Below are 18,217 nucleotides of genomic sequence, written 5' to 3'. Positions count from 1 at the left end.
AAGCGAGCCCTACTGGCACGCTTAAAAACCACCAGGCCATAAATGGATGAAAACTTTCGATGCTAAAATATCACCGGCCCCCTGCCCCCCGTCGCTGTGAGCTTTTCCGGGCTTATGATAAAAAACGTGCTCTTACAGTGCTATCCATTGTTATAGCGGAAATAAACTTTCATTAAACAACCTTCCCCGACCTCCCCCTCTCGTGCTCAGGTTCGAGGGGGATTAAGGTACCGCGTATACACTTACAGAGCACTCGGGGAAAAAAATGGCCAGTGCAATTCATTTGCTCCGTCCCAAGTTGTCACTTTTCCGGTCTTTTCCAGTTTAAGGGGCGATGTGCGCGTCCATTCCGTCTACGACGGTTGAAAAATGGAAATCTGGCAATTTTTATGGCTTTCCAATGGACACTAAAAAAAAGGATGGAATAATTCATTATTTTTTTTGCCTCCGTTTTTTCACTTCAAATTTTTGATAAAAATAACCACATAACGCGCTTTTTATACTCCCTCCTTGCGAGTATAGACATGTAGTTTAAGGCCTAGATAGACACGGCGATTAATCGCCGCGGGTGAAAGACGAAAGCCAATAAGTACCTTGATTTTGACATATCGACGTCAATGGATCGAAATCAAGGCTCTCTATTGGCTTCCGTCTTTTACTCGCGGCGATCAGTCGCCTTGTGTATTTAGGCCTTCAAGTGTTAGGAAGCAATCTAGAAAAACTAAAATTGAAGTGATAACATTTGATGGACTCAAATTGCCGTTTTCGGATCCAGCGCTAAACAATATTACCTGATAATCACCTATATCGCACGAAATGTCGTTTTCTTATGGGGGGGGGGGGGGGCGGCAATACACGTTATAACGCCACTAATCATTCTCTTTCTGCCCTTCGCTTTCACTAATTGTGCTCTAGAAATCTTTAGCTTTTACACAAAATCATACAGCGAATAAGCAAATTTTGTATCTAGTTGGGTAAAGTTCTATTGTAGTCAATATCATCGATACGAGCAAAAATGCAACCTCAAAAATGCGAGTATGTGTAATATGAGTCAAAAACTATACTTAAAGATGCTTGCACAGTCATCGATTCTGGTTGCAACCATTGGCAGATCCAGCAAGTTGGGATCATTGTTTTTCTCCATTCAAACCTATGGAAATGTATCGATTCTTGGAAGGGTCTAGGTGCTCCGACAAGAATCGATTATTTAACGTAGGTTTATATGGTTGAAATCCGGTGTTGTCAAATTGCTGGATCCTCCTCTGGCCGCAACTGCCACATTCTGGCGGGTCTGATGGTGAGATCAACGAATTGGGAGAGCTTTTTGTATCAAGATATGAAATGGATTTCGAGAGGCTTTCAAATGTATTTCATTTCCTTTCCTCGTCTCACATTGCCGAAAACCTAAAAAACCTAAAAACATTGGCTTATAGATAATGAGATCAAGAAAGCACAGCTTAACTAAGAGCCAAAATTCTGGCGGGGAGGGGGGACACTTCGCCTTTTAGAGTCTTAATTACGAATGAGGCAACTTTTTGCCTCTTTTCACCTCTGAATATCGTGAAATGTTACATAAACGCAACTCTCTAGTCCATTTCCGCCACCCCTGAATGTAACCTATCAGTTCCTCTGGGTCACTGGGTTTCGGGAAACCTGACATATACGTTTGAATGAACACTAAATTTGATTCCACAAGGCTCACTGAAATTTCCGCGAGCTTAACCCCGTTATTCGATTTCAGACAAACACATAAGTGGATTTTGATCGAGTTTTGTGACCATATCGGCTGGGTTGCAAACCAAAGGAGAAAAACACTCTGCTGAAGTCAAGAAGTAAACTTAGTTGCTTCATGAGAATTGTTGCAGGCGCAACGTCGCCCGGAGAGAGAATTTCGTTTTATTGTAACGGAGGTTGATAGGAAGTTAAATACTTCAACCAAATCAATTTCCCGAAAATTTGTCTAAATTAAGCGAGGTAGAAGGAAAGAGATTATTGTGTTAATTTTCCTGTTTGTTGATTTTTCGAAATTTCCCCCAAGTTACAGTTACTAGTTCTGTAACTAAAACATCTTGCGTCTAACTTTTCACTAAATGCGCTGTAGTATATGGGCAAAAAGTCAATTTGGCCTCTAAGAAATCTTTAATGGCCCCTAAAAATTGAGCTTGATGCGCCACAAGGCTCCTGAAACTCAAAGGTGAGTTTCTGACACTGATTGTTATAACTATTTCGCACCTACCAAGCATTATTTTTTTATTTCGAACCTTGTTTGCCCGGTTTGCGGTTCTCGTTCTGTAAACACAAAATTAGGACCAACCTGAAGACTGAAGGGGGTGATTCCGTACATGACGGCCGCCGCCATGATGACCACAACAAAAGTAGCAACAAAGGCTTTCCCACCCTTCGAGGCGGACGCTGCGGTGACAAGTTAATTACTTGGCTCTGAGAGCACCCACCGTGAGGACCGCGTCAGGCCGTGGATAATCAAAGTCAAGTGGAGGCACTAGCCGAGCTTTCGCGAACTTTTCTGCCGCACACAGGCGCTACCAACTCCGACAAATCACTAATAACTAATAATTTTTGTAATTTTAGACAACTGCCGCAAGTTGTTCGATCGCAACAAAATACGGACGATCGAAACTGGAAGTCGTATTTATGGTCCTTCTTTAATCAGCTCTTTTTCTTGAGGAGGCCTTGCATGGTTTACATTGCAATTAGGAAAGGATTAAAGAGAAATGTCATGCACCAAAACTTTTAAAACTTTTTTGAAAAACTCACGCTTTCACTAATTTGTTATTTTTCGGACGCGTTTCGGCGGCTACCCGGACCACCATCATCAGCTGACTGCCAACCTTCGTGAGTTTTTCAAAAAAGTTTTAAAAGTTTTAATACAGCTTTTACTGTTTTTCAAAAATTTCGATTATTTTATTAAAAATTTCATGCACCGTCATAAATGGACCATAGTATCTCCATAATCTCTGCATTTTCCAATTCACTCCATTTTCGTGACTTATCCATAACTTTCATTGCTTTTCCTGACTTTATAGTACCCGAATTCCCTATATTCAGCTAATTACGGAAGAACTTCTCACTTCTAGAAATCAAAATGATAGAGTTAGGCAAAATAATCACATCTACATTGCAGTGTTTCAAACTCGTAACTCCGATTTTAATCTTTTGGAAGGAGACGGACCATTAATTGCGCTCAAAATTTTATGGGAACAACCTAGCTGGAGAATGTCTCTTGGATCTCGAAACCAGATCCCTAACGAATTTGATTCGAAAACGTATACTTTTGATTCAATCGGAGTTTTGCTTGAATTACAAGGAAATCCGCTTGAATTAAGAGCTTGTTTCTGGATTCAAGCAAAAATCTGATTGAGTCGAGAGTATTTTTCTTGCCAAATTGTTAGAGTCTGCGCTTTGGATCAAGAGTCTTTTTTCCACTGAGGTTACTTCTACAAAATTTTCAGTGCAAATAATGGTTCGCCTCAGTCCAAAAAATAAAATCGGAGTTCAGATTTTGAAAAACTGCGATGTTCATGTGGAGCGATTTTAGCAAAAAAGAACCAGCGCGATTACAGCGTTTTCAAAAGTGTGCTACTTCTTCTTTTCTTCTAAAACACTTGACGTACGAACAGTAATAAAATTTACACCATTATTTTCCTTCAAAATTTAAAAAATTTTGGGTAAAAAGCAAACATTATTTGCAATTCCGGGAGATTTTTCGGATAATTATGAAAGAAGCAACATTTTACAACACTATAAGCGCGCCGGTTCCTCCTTGCTAAATGCAATCCATTCGAGGATTATGCTTGACTCTATCAAAATTATGGAAAAAAGCACTCGAAAGTTGAAGTTGGCATTCTCTCAGACGGCACCGGCTGAAGTTGTTGAGCCTATGCTCTACTCAAGAAATTTTCCGACTTGGCCTATACATTCCCCGCTTTGCAGATTTTCCAGACGGCCGTAAACCCTGCCTGAGGAAGGCTGCCGTACTGAGGAAAAACGCCGTATGAACATTCGAGAGTTGCCCAATTTCTCTCGACAAAATGTTTAATTTCGAGGAAAGTTATGAATATTTCCTCATAAAATTTTCAGATAATTTAGATCAAATTGCGTACAAAATTGTCTAAAAATTTGAAGTAAAAAGATTCACACATTTTCTTGAAAATTTGTATTTTACACTGGAAAAAAAAACATATTGGATCTAAAGTCCAGACTCTTAAAAACATCGACAAGAAAAAGTACTCTTGATTCAATCAGAATCTAGCTTAAATCAAGAACCAAGCCTCTTAATTTAAGCGGATTTCGTTTTGATTGAAGCAAAAATCCGATTGAATCAAGAGTATTTTTTCTTGTCAATGTTTTCAAGAGTCTAGACTCTAGATCCAATGTGTTTTTTTTTTTCCAGTGTACCTAAAGAGATTTGGCAACGCCTTAAGGTTCATACGGCGGTTTTCCTTAGCACAGCATATGGACGCTGTCTAAGGAAGGACTTTGAATAGGACACCGAGTCTACTGACGGAAAGCACTAGATTTATCCTCTGGGCGCGGTTTGATGGATGTGGGTGAATTTAGATTCACGAACACGAGCGACGAGCACTGACACGAGGGACTCGAACATTTTGGCGCGGCGAAAAAATAAACAGGCGTAAATTTCGCGAGGCCGTGAGAACGCACTCGCTTCGCTCCACTCAGAAAACTAGCGCCCCGCGACGGGAGCAGGGGCCAACTGTGTCAGAACCTTAGACCCTCCGCTCTCCGGGGGCGGGGGTTTGCTCTCGAAAATAATGTCAACATATTTTTAAAATCTCGGTGACCGCGCTGAGAGTCAATGTTGACGACGATTTACGGCGGCTCGTGCTCTTGATCTTAGGCTCCGACCGCGTTGTCGGACTGCCACCGAATCACCCCAATTTCGATTTTACACATGGTGTATAGTTTTCTTGGCAAAGCTCACTCCCTGATTTTTTCCCTGCTTTTCCCTGGTTTTCAGGAGCTCATTCCCTGATGAGAAACCGAAGTTTTCTCCCACTTTCCCGGGATTTTCTTGCAGAAAAGAATATAATTTTCCAGAGTTTCAAATATGAATATCGATTTTAATTAATCTTACAGCCATTTCTTTGGCGCACGTCAGATTAGACCGCCAAATTTGAAAACGAAATGATCCATGGGTGGTTGGAGAAGAGATTCCCGGTTTCTGGAACAGATTCCCTGATTTTCCCGGTAAATTTTCATTCCCTGATAAATCCCGGGTTTTCCCGGTTTTTAAAAAAACCAGACACCGTGATTTTACATCTTGTGTTTTTATTTCCAATTAACGGAATCGTCACATTTTTGCGGGCGGAATTCAAGAGACTTGATCTTAATTTGTGAAACACGTTCCTGCAGTCTGTGCTTCCAAGACAAAAACGAGCGGGAAAGCTCCGATACGATCGTGTTGAAGAAGCACCCGGCTGTTTTCTACGCTGGCGTGCTAAGGAAGAAAGCCGTATGAGTCTTCAGGCGTTGCCAAGTTTCCTCTGATAAAAACCGACTTTCCTGGGAAAATTGCAAATATTATTTTTAAAAAAATTCAGACAATTTTGTACACGCAATTTAATCTAAAACATCCGAAAATTTCAAGGAAAACTATGCATGAATGTTGTCAAAAATACATGTTATATCGAGGAAAATTTGGCAACTCCCTAAGGCTCATACGGCGTTTTTCCTCAGCACGGCAGCATGTAGGCGCGTTTTTAAGTCCCCCGAAGAGATGAGCACCGTTGAAATGAAAGAACTTGCTCACCAAAATTTTCAACTGTATCAATTTTGAGAAAACTACACTAACGCTTTTACTTACCCTCAGCGTATGTCTCAAACAGATATTCAAGTACTTGAAAAAATTGGATCAAATTACTTATTTTCGGGTTTTGAACTCTTCTTCTCCGGTTTCAAGAACTGAACTATTCATTCTAGTTCTTTCAAAGAAAACACTAATGGTTTCGAATAGTAATGAAGCATTTCCGACTCGCGTAACAGGGAATTATAGTTGGACTGCATTTTGCAGTTTGGAGCAATAAATTCTCGCTCTCCTGGAAAAACACTTATGTTCACAGTGAAACTAATGGCACATGCGTTGTTTATAAACCGGGCTAGAATTTATGATTCCAAATTGCAAAATGCGGTCCCGTTGAAATATGAACAAGAAATTCCTCTCCAGGGTCCTGCCATGAGAATAAAATTCACTCCTAGACTCAAAAAGTATAGAACTTGCTTGGACGGTAAAGAGCTGATAGAGAAGAGGAAATACGGCTGGAAAAGTGTGTCTTCAATCGCCTAACTTGAGGCAAAAATTGAGTAATTTTTCGCGTATCCGACAGGCCTGCTATGCAGAAGTGCTAATCTCGACTCCTCCTCCAGATTTCCATTGGATCCCTGCCAATCGGCTGCGCTGAAATTCATTTTTCGACGGCATAATCAAAGCAAACATGGAGGAATTGCTGTCGCAATTTTTACACGGCGCAAGCATGGTTGTCAAAGAAAACAGAAGGAATCATTCTGGACAGGTTAAAGGACACACTATTTCACTGTATGAAGATGCAGGATCTTTTCAACTGTGTAAGCGCCAGAAATAGTATAGTCTTTACATGGATGCGCCAGACATAGTATAGTCTTTACATGGATGCGCCAGAAATAGTATAGCTACTTGTTACACAATGAAGTTCAAGTATAGCAATCTGCGTTGCCTCCTTATATTGTTCGTGTCGATTCTGCCTCTCCTAAATGAATCAGTGAGTTCGAAAACACACCAACTCGGGTTTTTTTCGATTTTCACTTTCTTACGGTTTAGTGACACTTATGGATAGAAGCATCTGCACGCAAGAGGGAATTTCGAAATTGCAATCGGAAGTGCTCGAAACAGCGACGGGAGAAATGGAAAAATCGAAGTATTTCAATTGAAATACCAATTCTTGGCCATTTCAAGGGAAACGGGGTCACCATCCGATTTTGCGGTTTTCTTTTTTCGGTTCAGTATAGTACCTTGTACCAACAAGTTATATAAATATTCAAGCGTTATTCAGGTCGAAAAATATAAATTTTTCAGGGCGGACTATGAAAAATCAGTATCTGAAAATCGATAAGATCGAAAACACACAAACTCGGGAATTTTTAAACGCTTAATTCTCTGTCATCAAACATGGTGTATCGATTTCAACTTGGTGCTTTACAAAGTCTCTAAGTATTTATCCTTTGGCACCAAAAATGTTTTCTTAAACTAACTTCTTCGCCCGCTGCGCAGTTTTAGGTGTTTCCTGAACAATTTTTTTTTTCCCGAGTTGGTGTGTTTTCGAACTCACTGATTCAAATATTCCAGTGAAAAAAAATGTTGAGTGGACGAGAGTTTCCATTACCCTAAGGAACCGAGCCCTTATCACTTGACGTTGCACTGTATTTTGTTTCAACCCTTGGATTTTGATTTGCTATTACAACTGTACAGAAGCATACACAAACATATACGTGCGTCATTGAGGCCCCTAGAGTATTTGTAATGGGACTAGGAAAGCATCGTTTCACGTCGATCACGGCGGCGCACAGTGGATCGAGTCAATAGGAGAGGTCGGACAAACTTTGAAAACTTTAAAAGCTTATAACTCCGTTCATACAAAACTTCGAGGTTTTAAAAGTGGTTCTATTGGTTTTCTCGTAAATTTTCTTCTAGAAGCACCCCTAAACGTTTTAAAATTGACGAATTAAACCTCAAAACTTGCAGTTTTAGTTAAAAGTTTTGTGTCCAACCTCTCTGATCGGTTCGGTCCATTGAGCGGCGTTCGACTGGTCGCGTTTCGCTCTATAATTTTCGGGAAGTGATTCACGAACTTTTGAACTGACAACCCTTAAAGTTAAAATTTCAGCATAGTGTGTCCTTATTTTTTGATGTTCAAACTGCTTTTCATGTTTACATTGTATCCGAATTTGTGAGAAATTTTCAAATTTTAGTTCATAAAAGACGGCTGATCAGCAATGGTCGGTCAATCGCCGTTTTTTCAGTTTTACACTATTGTTGGGTTCAGATCAAGTTTTGGATTGAATTTCGAAGAGACGAACTAAGACACATTCTGAAAGAAAAAGAGTTAGACGTAGTAACATGTGAGAGGCGCCTCAAGAAAAATTACAGGCCGAAAAAGAAAAACAATTAGAATGTGAAGAAGGTGTTGAACAGCATCTCTGATATTGAGCCCAATAGAGAAATAAAACTATGAGCCACTTTTTCCCAGTTTGATTTCAATATGACTTTACTCTTTTATTAAAAATGAGTATTTTTAGTGCTTCCTCTGAGATTTTGTGGCCTAAAGAATACAAACTACCCCTTTTCCGTGGCATTTTCCTTTTTCCTCTTATTTTCGAGTGAAATATCTGCCGGTCTTGCACATACCCTATTTACAGTGCATTCACTCCGAAAATCTCAGACGCAGAGCCTACTTAATGCCAGAAGTTCCCAATTCTCTACGTTTTTTCTAGGTTAACAAGCGAAAAGAAACGGTAGAATTCATCAACTAAATCATTCATGCGATCAAAACTTAAAATTTTCGAGTTTCATAAACGTAAGAAAGCCAAAATTTCAAGTGTTTTCCTCCCAAAATTCCCTGGTCACTAGAATCCAGGCAAACGGTAATTGGAAACGTCCATCTTCTGTACATGACTCTAAAATTGCTGTGATCAAGATGTTGAATTTTGGTGGTCGAAATGGATCTGTCAAAAAGAGAGTGTAGGGTGACAACCTTAGGCCTTTTTGAAAGTCGTTTTTAACAAGACGGGGGAACACCTTCGAGGAGAGGATATAGGGAGGGAAAGTTGCTTCGTGACTTCCGGCCAGAATAAAGTATTCAAATTGGATAAAAATTTCCCAAGGGCCGCCGGCTCATGATCTGCGTTCAGTGGCGTGGCTTGCTTTGCGATACATTGATTGTTATGCCATTTAAACCTACGGAAAAGGATCGATAAACAGGGTGTCCGCATCGAACACCTTAATAATCGATTCTTTACCACAGGTTTAAAGGGCATAACAATCGATATATCGAAAAGCACGCCACGCCACTGTCAGCGTTCTGCGTGCGTACATTTCCACTCTTCTCTTCACTTTCCGAAAGTCCACACGGCTCTGAAAGTGTCACGCTGGGAAGGAGGGCCGTATAAACATCTGAACGTTGCTAAATGTCATCAACTGACCAATTCATTTTCTAGAATTGTCCTACATATTAAACCTTCAAGAATTCAGATCTACCTATACCTGTCCACTGGCAAAAGGACCAGCACGGAAGAAAAATGGACTGCGTTTAGCAGAAAGGAAGCAAGCCACATCAGCTATTGCCAAATTTTACTCGGCAATTTAATTTTACAAGAAAACGCTTGTACGGACACCTTCGAAAATTTTAAGGAATTTGCTTCGCATTGAGTAGAAAATCTATTGAAATTTACACAAGAATCCACACAACCGTTTCCATGTAAAGAATTAAAATGCCCAATTTAATTTGGAAATAGCTGATGTGGCTTGCTCTCTGCTGCTTAACGCAGTTCAATTAGGTATATAGTTGTGGGATTTTTTTCGAGCTTTGTCGGAAAATTGAAATTCGCTTCTTCGTTAGAAACCTCTTGAATGATTCAAAGAATATGTTTGGAGAGTAAACTCCATTTTTGTATACCATTGTCCATATTTTGGTGCTCTAAACATGACAGATTTCAATTTTAAGTTGTTTTTTTCAGAAATTACGTTACTGAGTTGCTAATTGAATCAGAGGATGAAAACACACCAACTCGAAAAAAATGAAAATAATTAACACAAACACAAAACTGCTCAGCAGGCGAAGAAGTTAGTCTAAAACAAAGATTTTTGGTATCGAAAGATGAGTAATTAAGGACACTTGAAAGGTCCAAGTTGGAACACATGCGCTAACTTCAATGACCTTCAAGAAAATTGACCGTCTTAAATGAAAATTGAGCATTTTGAGGAAACCGAGTTGGTGCGTTTTCGTTCTCACTGATTCAATTTCAAACTATCATTACTCGGACGGTCACATATTCATAAAGCGTCAATAATCTGGAGTTTGCAAGCACCCACTACCTCAGGCCCACGTCGTTATGCTTTTGACAGCATGGTTATTATGCGACTTACCGCTTTTGACTTATACTTCTTTACATTTTGCTGTATATGTTTGCAACTCACCTGAAACAAACACAAAACGAAAATATTATTTTTTGTTTTTTCCTTGTTTGGTAAATTCTGTAATCACTTAATCTATGTAAATTAAACTGTGAGGGTCGAAACCTTGTGATCCGTAATTCTGAGGAACCGCCCGATTTCCTTGATTTTTGTTGCAACGAAAGCTGTTGATGTCCAAATGATAACAAAAATCCGAAATTTTCAATATCCACTCTTGAAAGTTTTCCGCCCACTCGCGAAGACAACACCGACACATTTTTCAAAAGTTTTTCAGAGGATTCACATTTTCATGGCAAAGTCTTGGCAACGTTTGAACTTCTATACAACTTTTTTTAAGCATGGCAACACACCCCAGTTTAAAGCGTTGCTCTATCTTGCTATTCGAGAAACGCGCACTTACACACGGTTTCCATTGGATTTACGCGGTTTTGACTCAGAGGGCTGGAACTGCGGCGTCTTCCTCCATCCCGTCGACCGCGGATGAAAATGCTTATTGCATTCGATTTTTATCGGGCCATCGTAGCGTCGCCCTCTTTCAATTTGATCTCGTCTTTATTTTTAGAAGGTAACATCGCTTCGACGCGAGGGAAAAACGTATTGACCTCTCTCGGAAATGGGAAGGTGACAAAGCAGACGTGCTTACATTACCACCCACAGTATTTCAAACGGAAATGGATTCCGCCACCTGGCTATTTTCCTATCCTTATCCGGGCGAGGAAAATAGACTGCATTGCACCGCGAGGAGCTACTACAGGGTGTCTACTAGAACAGGCTGGCCAAAAATCAGTACCTTTACAGTGCTTTTTTAGTAAATTCCCCAGAAATTCAGTACATCCTCAACAGAAAAATTCAGTACTTTTTCAATCAACTAAGGCTAAAATCAAACTAAAAAACTCAAATTCGCTTACGTCTAATGGAGAATTTGCAAGGGTCTGAAATTTGATGAATTTCCTGTTTAAGTGGAATCCTCTGAGTGAACTGAACACGAAGATACCCTTGATTCATAAATTGAGCGATTATTAGAGGAGATATGACAAAATAACCGATTCTGCTAAAATACATGTGTTTAAATGGGAAATGCCGCCAGATGACGTCACAAGGCGGCGCATTTTCTCACTTTTAAATCAATTTTTCTCCAATTTCCCATGTCAGAAAAAAATTATGAAAAATATTGCAAACTCAGCTCATTAGGCACTTTCAGATGAAGCAATAAAAAAATTGCGTGCAAATTCTCCATTGCCAGACTAGTTTCGGAGCTTCAATCGTCTCCCATCTTCAGTGGTTGTTGACTGATTCGGAATTCGTGGTCGCACTGCATCTACTACAATGCACTATTCCCGACTTTCCGGAAATTCCGGACTTGTAGACACCGTGTACTATTTCTGGCAAATATGTGAAAACGCCGATCCGCATTGAAAAACTATTGGCACATATGTTGTTTCCAGATGGAGGAAAAATGTTAGTTCCCTTATGCGCGCAAATGATCAGAATACTCTACGAATACGAGCGTTCCAAGGCTTACGATATTCGATATTAAAAATTGTAGTGTGAGAGCCTTCAGTTTGACAGCCCCCTCCCCCTCCCTTCCACAAAAGAGAGGAAAAAGGAAAAAGGTAGAAAAAAGTATTTACTTCATTTCTTTTAAGCCGACCAATGTAAACTTTGTATTACTGTTGCACTGAAAGCAGCTTTGGACTAGGGCTGTAATTTTCCATCTAAGGCTATCACCACATCATAAAGTTTCATAAAATGTGAACCTGCACGGGGTTCTGATGGTATGTTTTCATCCCGATCGATCTTAACCATCCCAATTTTCTCGAAAAGTGGCGGCTTTTCCCCTTCTCTCGGTTACATATCGGCGAGTCTCATCTAGAAAGAGCATTGATTTAAGCCCTTCCCTTACCCTCGCGTATATAATCTCGAGACAATTTCCCCCGATTGATATCGCTTTCCTTTGTAGCCTCATTAAACAAGCTTTCCAGTCTCCTAATTCGGCGAATTCGGTCCCCCGCGGCGGTTTTCGTGTTTGCCCTTCGAGGTTATTGATGGGAACTCGTTAAGCCCTATTGGTTGGTAGTAATTCACCGAGTTATGATTCTCTGCTCTCCTAGATCGTTTCCATTTCGAGGTCATTTCTCCGTTTCATTACGCCAAGAAAAATCAGTGCTAGTGTAGTAAAGTAGTGATGCTTCATATGGGCTCTGAATTAATCGTAGCCATTACCAAAAAGAGAGGGTATTTTTACTACCTTTTTTGTTGGGCCGAAGTACCCATAAGTATTGGTTGTGGCTATCATGAATTATAAGTTCATATGAAACACCCCTACATTGGTAATCATAACCACAAGGAAAAAAATTAGATCGCTGATTTAACAATTCAATTTCTAAAAAAAGTAACTGCAATGTTTCAACTTAGATTTTACAACAAGAAAAATGATCCTTCAGCCACTATTGTAAGCTAATTTAACCACGGGGATGGTTAAAGTAGCATTTTGTGTTGTGAAATCTACATTGAAACATTGCAGTCACTTTTTTTAGCAATTGAAGTGTTAGATCAGCAATTTAATTTTTTCCGTGCAGCCACTAAATTTTTCTCATGCAGACATGATCGAATGATGTACGTAAATTAATCCATAAAAACTATAATTACTACTGATCTGTACGTCACATGCTATTTCAGTGACACGGTTTTTTGTCGAAGGTATGACAAAATTTATGCCTTTGAAATTCACTTTTATATCTTGATCGTAAGGCTCAGCAACTTCCGCGCGTAGTTCACATTTTGAAGGGAAGGTATTTTAACTCGGAATTTTGGAATTTTATGTACTATTCTTCAGTCACTTTGTCACTGTGTTGTGCGGTTTAAACCGTAATATTTTGACTGTTTCCTTCCTTTCTTGAAAAGGATAATGCATACGCGTGATTCTTTAAACGTTGAAAAAGAGATACGTGTTTTTGAAGTTTAACTGTCATTTAACTCGTTTGGTTCATCATTATGAATTATCCTTGTGAAAATAATCCGCAGAAAATCGTTGTAACATTTGAAGTTACTAGGGGACCCTGCCCCCTGACCGCTACGCGGTCCAACCCCCGGGAGGGCGCCTCGCGCCCTCAGGCCCGCTTCGCGGGCCCTATACGCATATGTATAGGCAAAAATGTTCTTCCATTTTAATACAATTTTTTGTGTTCGAGCTGCATCGATTTCAAAATTTTTGACGTAACACCCAGATTTGTAAATGATGAGGAATAGCTGGATGTACATAATTTCACAGTCTACTTACTGGAGAAATTTCCATTTATTATGTTATTTTTAAATACTTAATTTAAAAAAAAAAAATCGGATTTTAACCGTTAAGAGTTAAAAATATTTGGTCCGTCCCGACGCGACGCAGCGCCTGCCTTCTCACTTTGTATCTGCTGTTAATCTGCTGTAAATATTAATAGAAATTCAGCAATCAAGTAAATTGACCAATGCCACAAATCGAAGCTGGAAGAATGCAGGAAAAATTGAGTTAAACCTTATACCTTGGACCTTGAACCTTGAACCCTGAGCGATGCACCGTTCCTCAACTCTTCGAATGAGGAGCCCTTCACGAGCTTTTTCATTGTTTTATTGTTTATTCGAGTCACTCAGGTAGAATCCCACACCTTGACGTTTTTAGCGGAAACGACATATCTCTCACGCTATTAACATTGGACTTAGGTGACATGAGCTTTAAAAGCTCTACAACATTAAAAGTTCGGGGTTTCATAATTTTTTGCACATCTACATCGACCACAGATGACATAAATGTAGAGATCCTCCTTATCGGTCCGGCAGTTCGTCAGAAATAGTGCTTCCAAGATTTTGCTTGTAGCTGTATAATATAGAGATATCTTCTGAGTTTTTCAGAGGAAACGGTGCTGTCAACTTTACATTTCACCGATCTTTAAATTGGAGTTGGGTCAAGATACCAATAGAATACATTCAACTTCTCAGCAACGAAATTGCATATCTATTGTAAAGGAATAAAACGTATAGCGGCAGCAAACCGAACGGATGTCTTTGGCAATGTTTCATAAGGATGCTGAAAGTGCATGTATGTGTATCTCGGTTTGCAGCTTGGCAGACTTCCCGTCATACTTATTAAACTTTATTACTTTTACGTCTTTACTATATTGGCGCCTACAAACCTAAGGGGATACTTCAAGCATTGCGCAATGCGTGAAGTATCCCCTTAGGTTTGTAGGCGCCAGTGCGCTTTTCTCGCTGGCAGCACGCCGCGCCGCTTCGCTCTGTGTTATAGGCTCTACTTATTTTCTACACCGAAAACTAATAGACGTCAGTTTTTTTGAAACTTCAGTAGTTTTTCTCATCTATTTGAAGAGTATTCTGTACAAATTTTAGGCGATGATGTCAGTTTGGTCTCCTTCTAAAAAATAAAATGGGAGGGGAGATTTTGAAACAACGCAACCGAAATATGCACTTTTGTAGTTTCACCGTCGATAATGCGTTTTATTTAAGTTCATCTCTTACCGACGAATCAAGATTTTAAAAGTTGTATACTCAAATGAAACACGAATCACAAAAACAGCGCCGTTTATGATTCTATTTTTGCCGTTTGAAAATGATAAATACTTACTTATCTATTCTTCAGAGGTTTATTTCCGTTGTGCGAATCATACTATGCGTAAAATTTTGCAGAGGAAGCATAGAATGAAATGGCTAGGTTCCCACCTTGTCTCGTTCCTTATTTGTCCTTACTTTGTTCTTGTTCGCCGAACTTTTCAGTGTTACTCGATAGTAATTTTGAGTAAGTGAAACAAAGCGAAGTACGATTAGGTATCAAGAGACAGACTCTCACAAATGGTCGTAAGTATAACTTTTGAAGAGCGACGCGCTGAATGTACATCTCCCTGAGATTAGTGCCGAGATTATCTCTGTGTTTCCCTTCAATTTAAGAGGATAACGGGAGGATGAAACAAGCGCTGGAATTGAAATATCTACACTTCCTAGTCCCGATCCTCCGCGCTGCGAGCTTGAGTCGCTGTCGAAGGAAGTAAGTTTTCTCCCGTTCGCGAGCGCGGGCGACGAGTTCATCAATCAGCCCAAGCATCAATTAATTAACCCAACTCCTTGAAAATGATGCGCTCACACCCGCTACAACGACGGACATAATCGTTAGAGTGAGAAATTATCGAAAAATATTAGCAATATCGGGGTGTCTACCGTACACTGGTAAAATAAGAATGCTAAATTTGCCGCCAAGAAGTATTTTTTCCAAGATCAAGAATTTTGCTGCTTAATACAAACTACTTTTTTGCTTAATCCCAGCATTATTCTTCTTGCGTCAAGCAAAATTTAGCTTCAATCAAGATTAAAAAAATTCTTGGCGGCAAATTCAAGAATCATTATGCGTGAGCCAAGCACCTTGGTTTTTTCAGTGTACGGAAAAAGTACGGATACACTGGAAAAACACGGATTTCAGAAGGTCGCTGCGGAAGTACGGAAAAGGTACGGACTTTCTGTGAAAATAAGGTACGATAATTCGAGATTTTCGTGATGAAATCTACAAAGTAGCCTTGGGGGGTATGCAATTTCCTAACGTAATCCATTTACAAAGTTCCCGGTTCGATTCTTCGTGTCTTTCAATTTATTCCGTTGTAGTTCTATCATTCTACTTTCCGAATCTAGATACAGTTAAAAATGTGTAAAAGGTGAGGAAAAAGTAAGGAAAAGGTGAGGAAAATGCGAGGGATTTTAAGAAACGTCAAAAACAGGAGTTTTCGCTAAAGTAAGGAAAATGTACTGAAAAAGCTAGGATTATGATGACAGGGTACCAGTAGACACCCTGAATATCAGTGAAAAGCCAGATTTTCTATACTGCCGTGCTAAGGAAAAAAGCTGTATGAGCCTTCGGGCATTACAAAATTTCCTTTGACCAAGCACAAATCCTTGGGAATGCTTATAAATATTTTTCTTTAGAGAATTTCGTTCGTAATTTGATCTAATAGTTCGAAAATTTCAAGAAATATATTCATTATTTTCTTCTGAAGTATTTGTCTTTTGCGAGGAAATTTGGCAAAATTCAAATGCTCACACATCATTTTTCCTCAGCACGGCAGGAGTTTAATGGGATCTAAAGTGTTATGGAAAAGGCATAAAGAAATACTGGAATTTTGAAAAATTATTGATCCTAAAATCTGACAAAATATAAGCGTTGTTCGTCCACACAATCAACCTGAGTTCAGTAACTCTGTTGCATACTCTGACAATCGACAGTGAATGGAAAAATTATTTTTTACAAGGAATAACGATTTAAGTTAATCTAATCGAGGTATGCATTTAAAATTCCAAAAGTTTGGATTTTTGAATGATCAATGTTTGAAGAGTAAAATGTTCACGTTTTTCTGCACCGACCAGGATACGTGTTTTATGCGGTCTAAAAATACATATTAATTGAAGAATAAAACATTAAATTGATAAAAAAGACGGAAAAAATCAAATATCAACACAGCCGAAGGTAGGAGAGAAGTTTTAGGGTCTGGTTTTTGGAAACTTTTCTCCCGAACCAAAGCGACAGTTCACTGGCAGTCTAGAGCGAGACTCGCGAGCTCACGCCTCACGACATAGTGCCTTCAATTATGCAGATACAACACGGACATCCATCAAGCACGAATAGTTGTATCCCTGCGCCGTCATCAGCGCGGCCCGTTTCCTTGCTCCATTCCCATGTTATGGTGGTTCCGTCTGTCGTATTTTTGTAGGGATGCTTCAAGAGCTACTTTAGCAAAACAGCCGAAGATAAGAGATGTAATCGTGCGTTGTTTTTCACCTTTTCTCCCGAATCTAAGCGACACCTCATTGACAGCATAGAGCGGAGCATTGCGAGTTCACGCCTCACGCCAAAGCGCCTTCAATATTGCAGATACAACACGGACATCCATCAAGTACGAATAGTTGTATCTCTGCGCCGTCAAAGCGAGTCCTTTCTCTTACTCTATTTCCATGTTGTGTTGGCTACGTTTGTCTTATTTATAGCGGTGCTTAAAGGGCTAAGTGAGGAACGCAGCCAAAGTATAACTTGGATTAAATTTGTGGCCGAAACTAGGTATCGGGTAAAAAATAAAAAATGGATAAAGTGTCTAGCTACCGTGATCAATATATAAATTGTATTGATTTGACGAAGAGCTATGCGAAACATTAAGAGTGATATTAAATTACGCAACTCTCGCTAAGGTTAGGTACTTAGGAATTTGACCAAAAAAAAAAAAAAAATACACTTTTTTGCCAGTGTTGATCACGATGGACGATAACTTAGGCGAAGCTTATCCTAAAATCGAGTTCACATTCTTCTATCGAACGGCGTGAAATTCGCGACACTTGGAATAAGAGGCGCCAATTGCCGATCATAGACCCAATTAAATTCCCCCAGTTTCTTCTCGCCATGACCCCATCGAGGGTAGTTATCACCCCTCCCTTGGAGCCTCTTGCTAACGATTTCGTCTGCGACCTGTCGTTGCCACACTACGATAAGAATTTTACTTTTTAGGGGAAAATAACTTGGAGGAGGGCTATATTTTTGCCTGTCATTCCTGTGACGTGCCAGAATGCCCTTCCGTTATCCCGAAATCCTTCCATCTCTATGGTTTTCCCGCTCACTGAGAACCTCGTTCTCCTCTGATTTCCCTCTTGTCCCAGTCGCTGAAAACTTTACGATTTTCACCCGATTGGAATGGAGAGAGCTCTCGGCTCGATTTTTGTCCACATAACTATACACTCACACTGCGCCGTGCAAGGAAAATCGTTGTAGAAACCAGGGGCGCAAAAAGTACCCACGAATTAAAATTGGTGCACGGAAGTTATTTGGCAAGAGAAGATCGAATCCAGCGTTGCTTTTTCAAATGTTTTCAAAAATGAGTGTCTGATATAATGCAAATCTATGGGTAAACAGCTCAGATAGTCGTAGTTTTTTTTCCTTTGACCGTCATTTTTACGGTCACCAATTAGGAAAAAACTAAGGCTACATTCGGTTTT

At 39.7% G+C, this 18,217-nt stretch overlaps 1 protein-coding gene across 4 annotated transcripts in view; it reads right to left on the bottom strand.

Moving 5' to 3' along the window:
• The window catches only part of S6kII (Ribosomal protein S6 kinase II), a 166,411-nt gene that overhangs the window by 95,398 nt on the left and 52,796 nt on the right, over positions 1–18,217 (bottom strand). Inside the window, exon 1 of one of the 4 annotated variants that reach the window (XM_019052350.2) lies at positions 2,315–2,463. The exons of the other annotated variants lie outside the window; for them this stretch is intronic. Coding sequence (XP_018907895.1) covers positions 2,315–2,359 — 45 coding nt within the window. The 5' untranslated portion in view covers positions 2,360–2,463. Of the gene's footprint in view, positions 1–2,314; positions 2,464–18,217 lie in introns of those variants that run through there. 4 annotated transcript variants of the gene reach the window in all.

The sequence above is a fragment of the Bemisia tabaci genome, chromosome 4 (assembly GCF_918797505.1).
Source record: "Bemisia tabaci chromosome 4, PGI_BMITA_v3".
In the NCBI taxonomy this organism is placed as follows: Eukaryota; Metazoa; Arthropoda; class Insecta; order Hemiptera; family Aleyrodidae; genus Bemisia; species Bemisia tabaci.
This window is presented reverse-complemented; position numbering and strand designations above follow the sequence as displayed.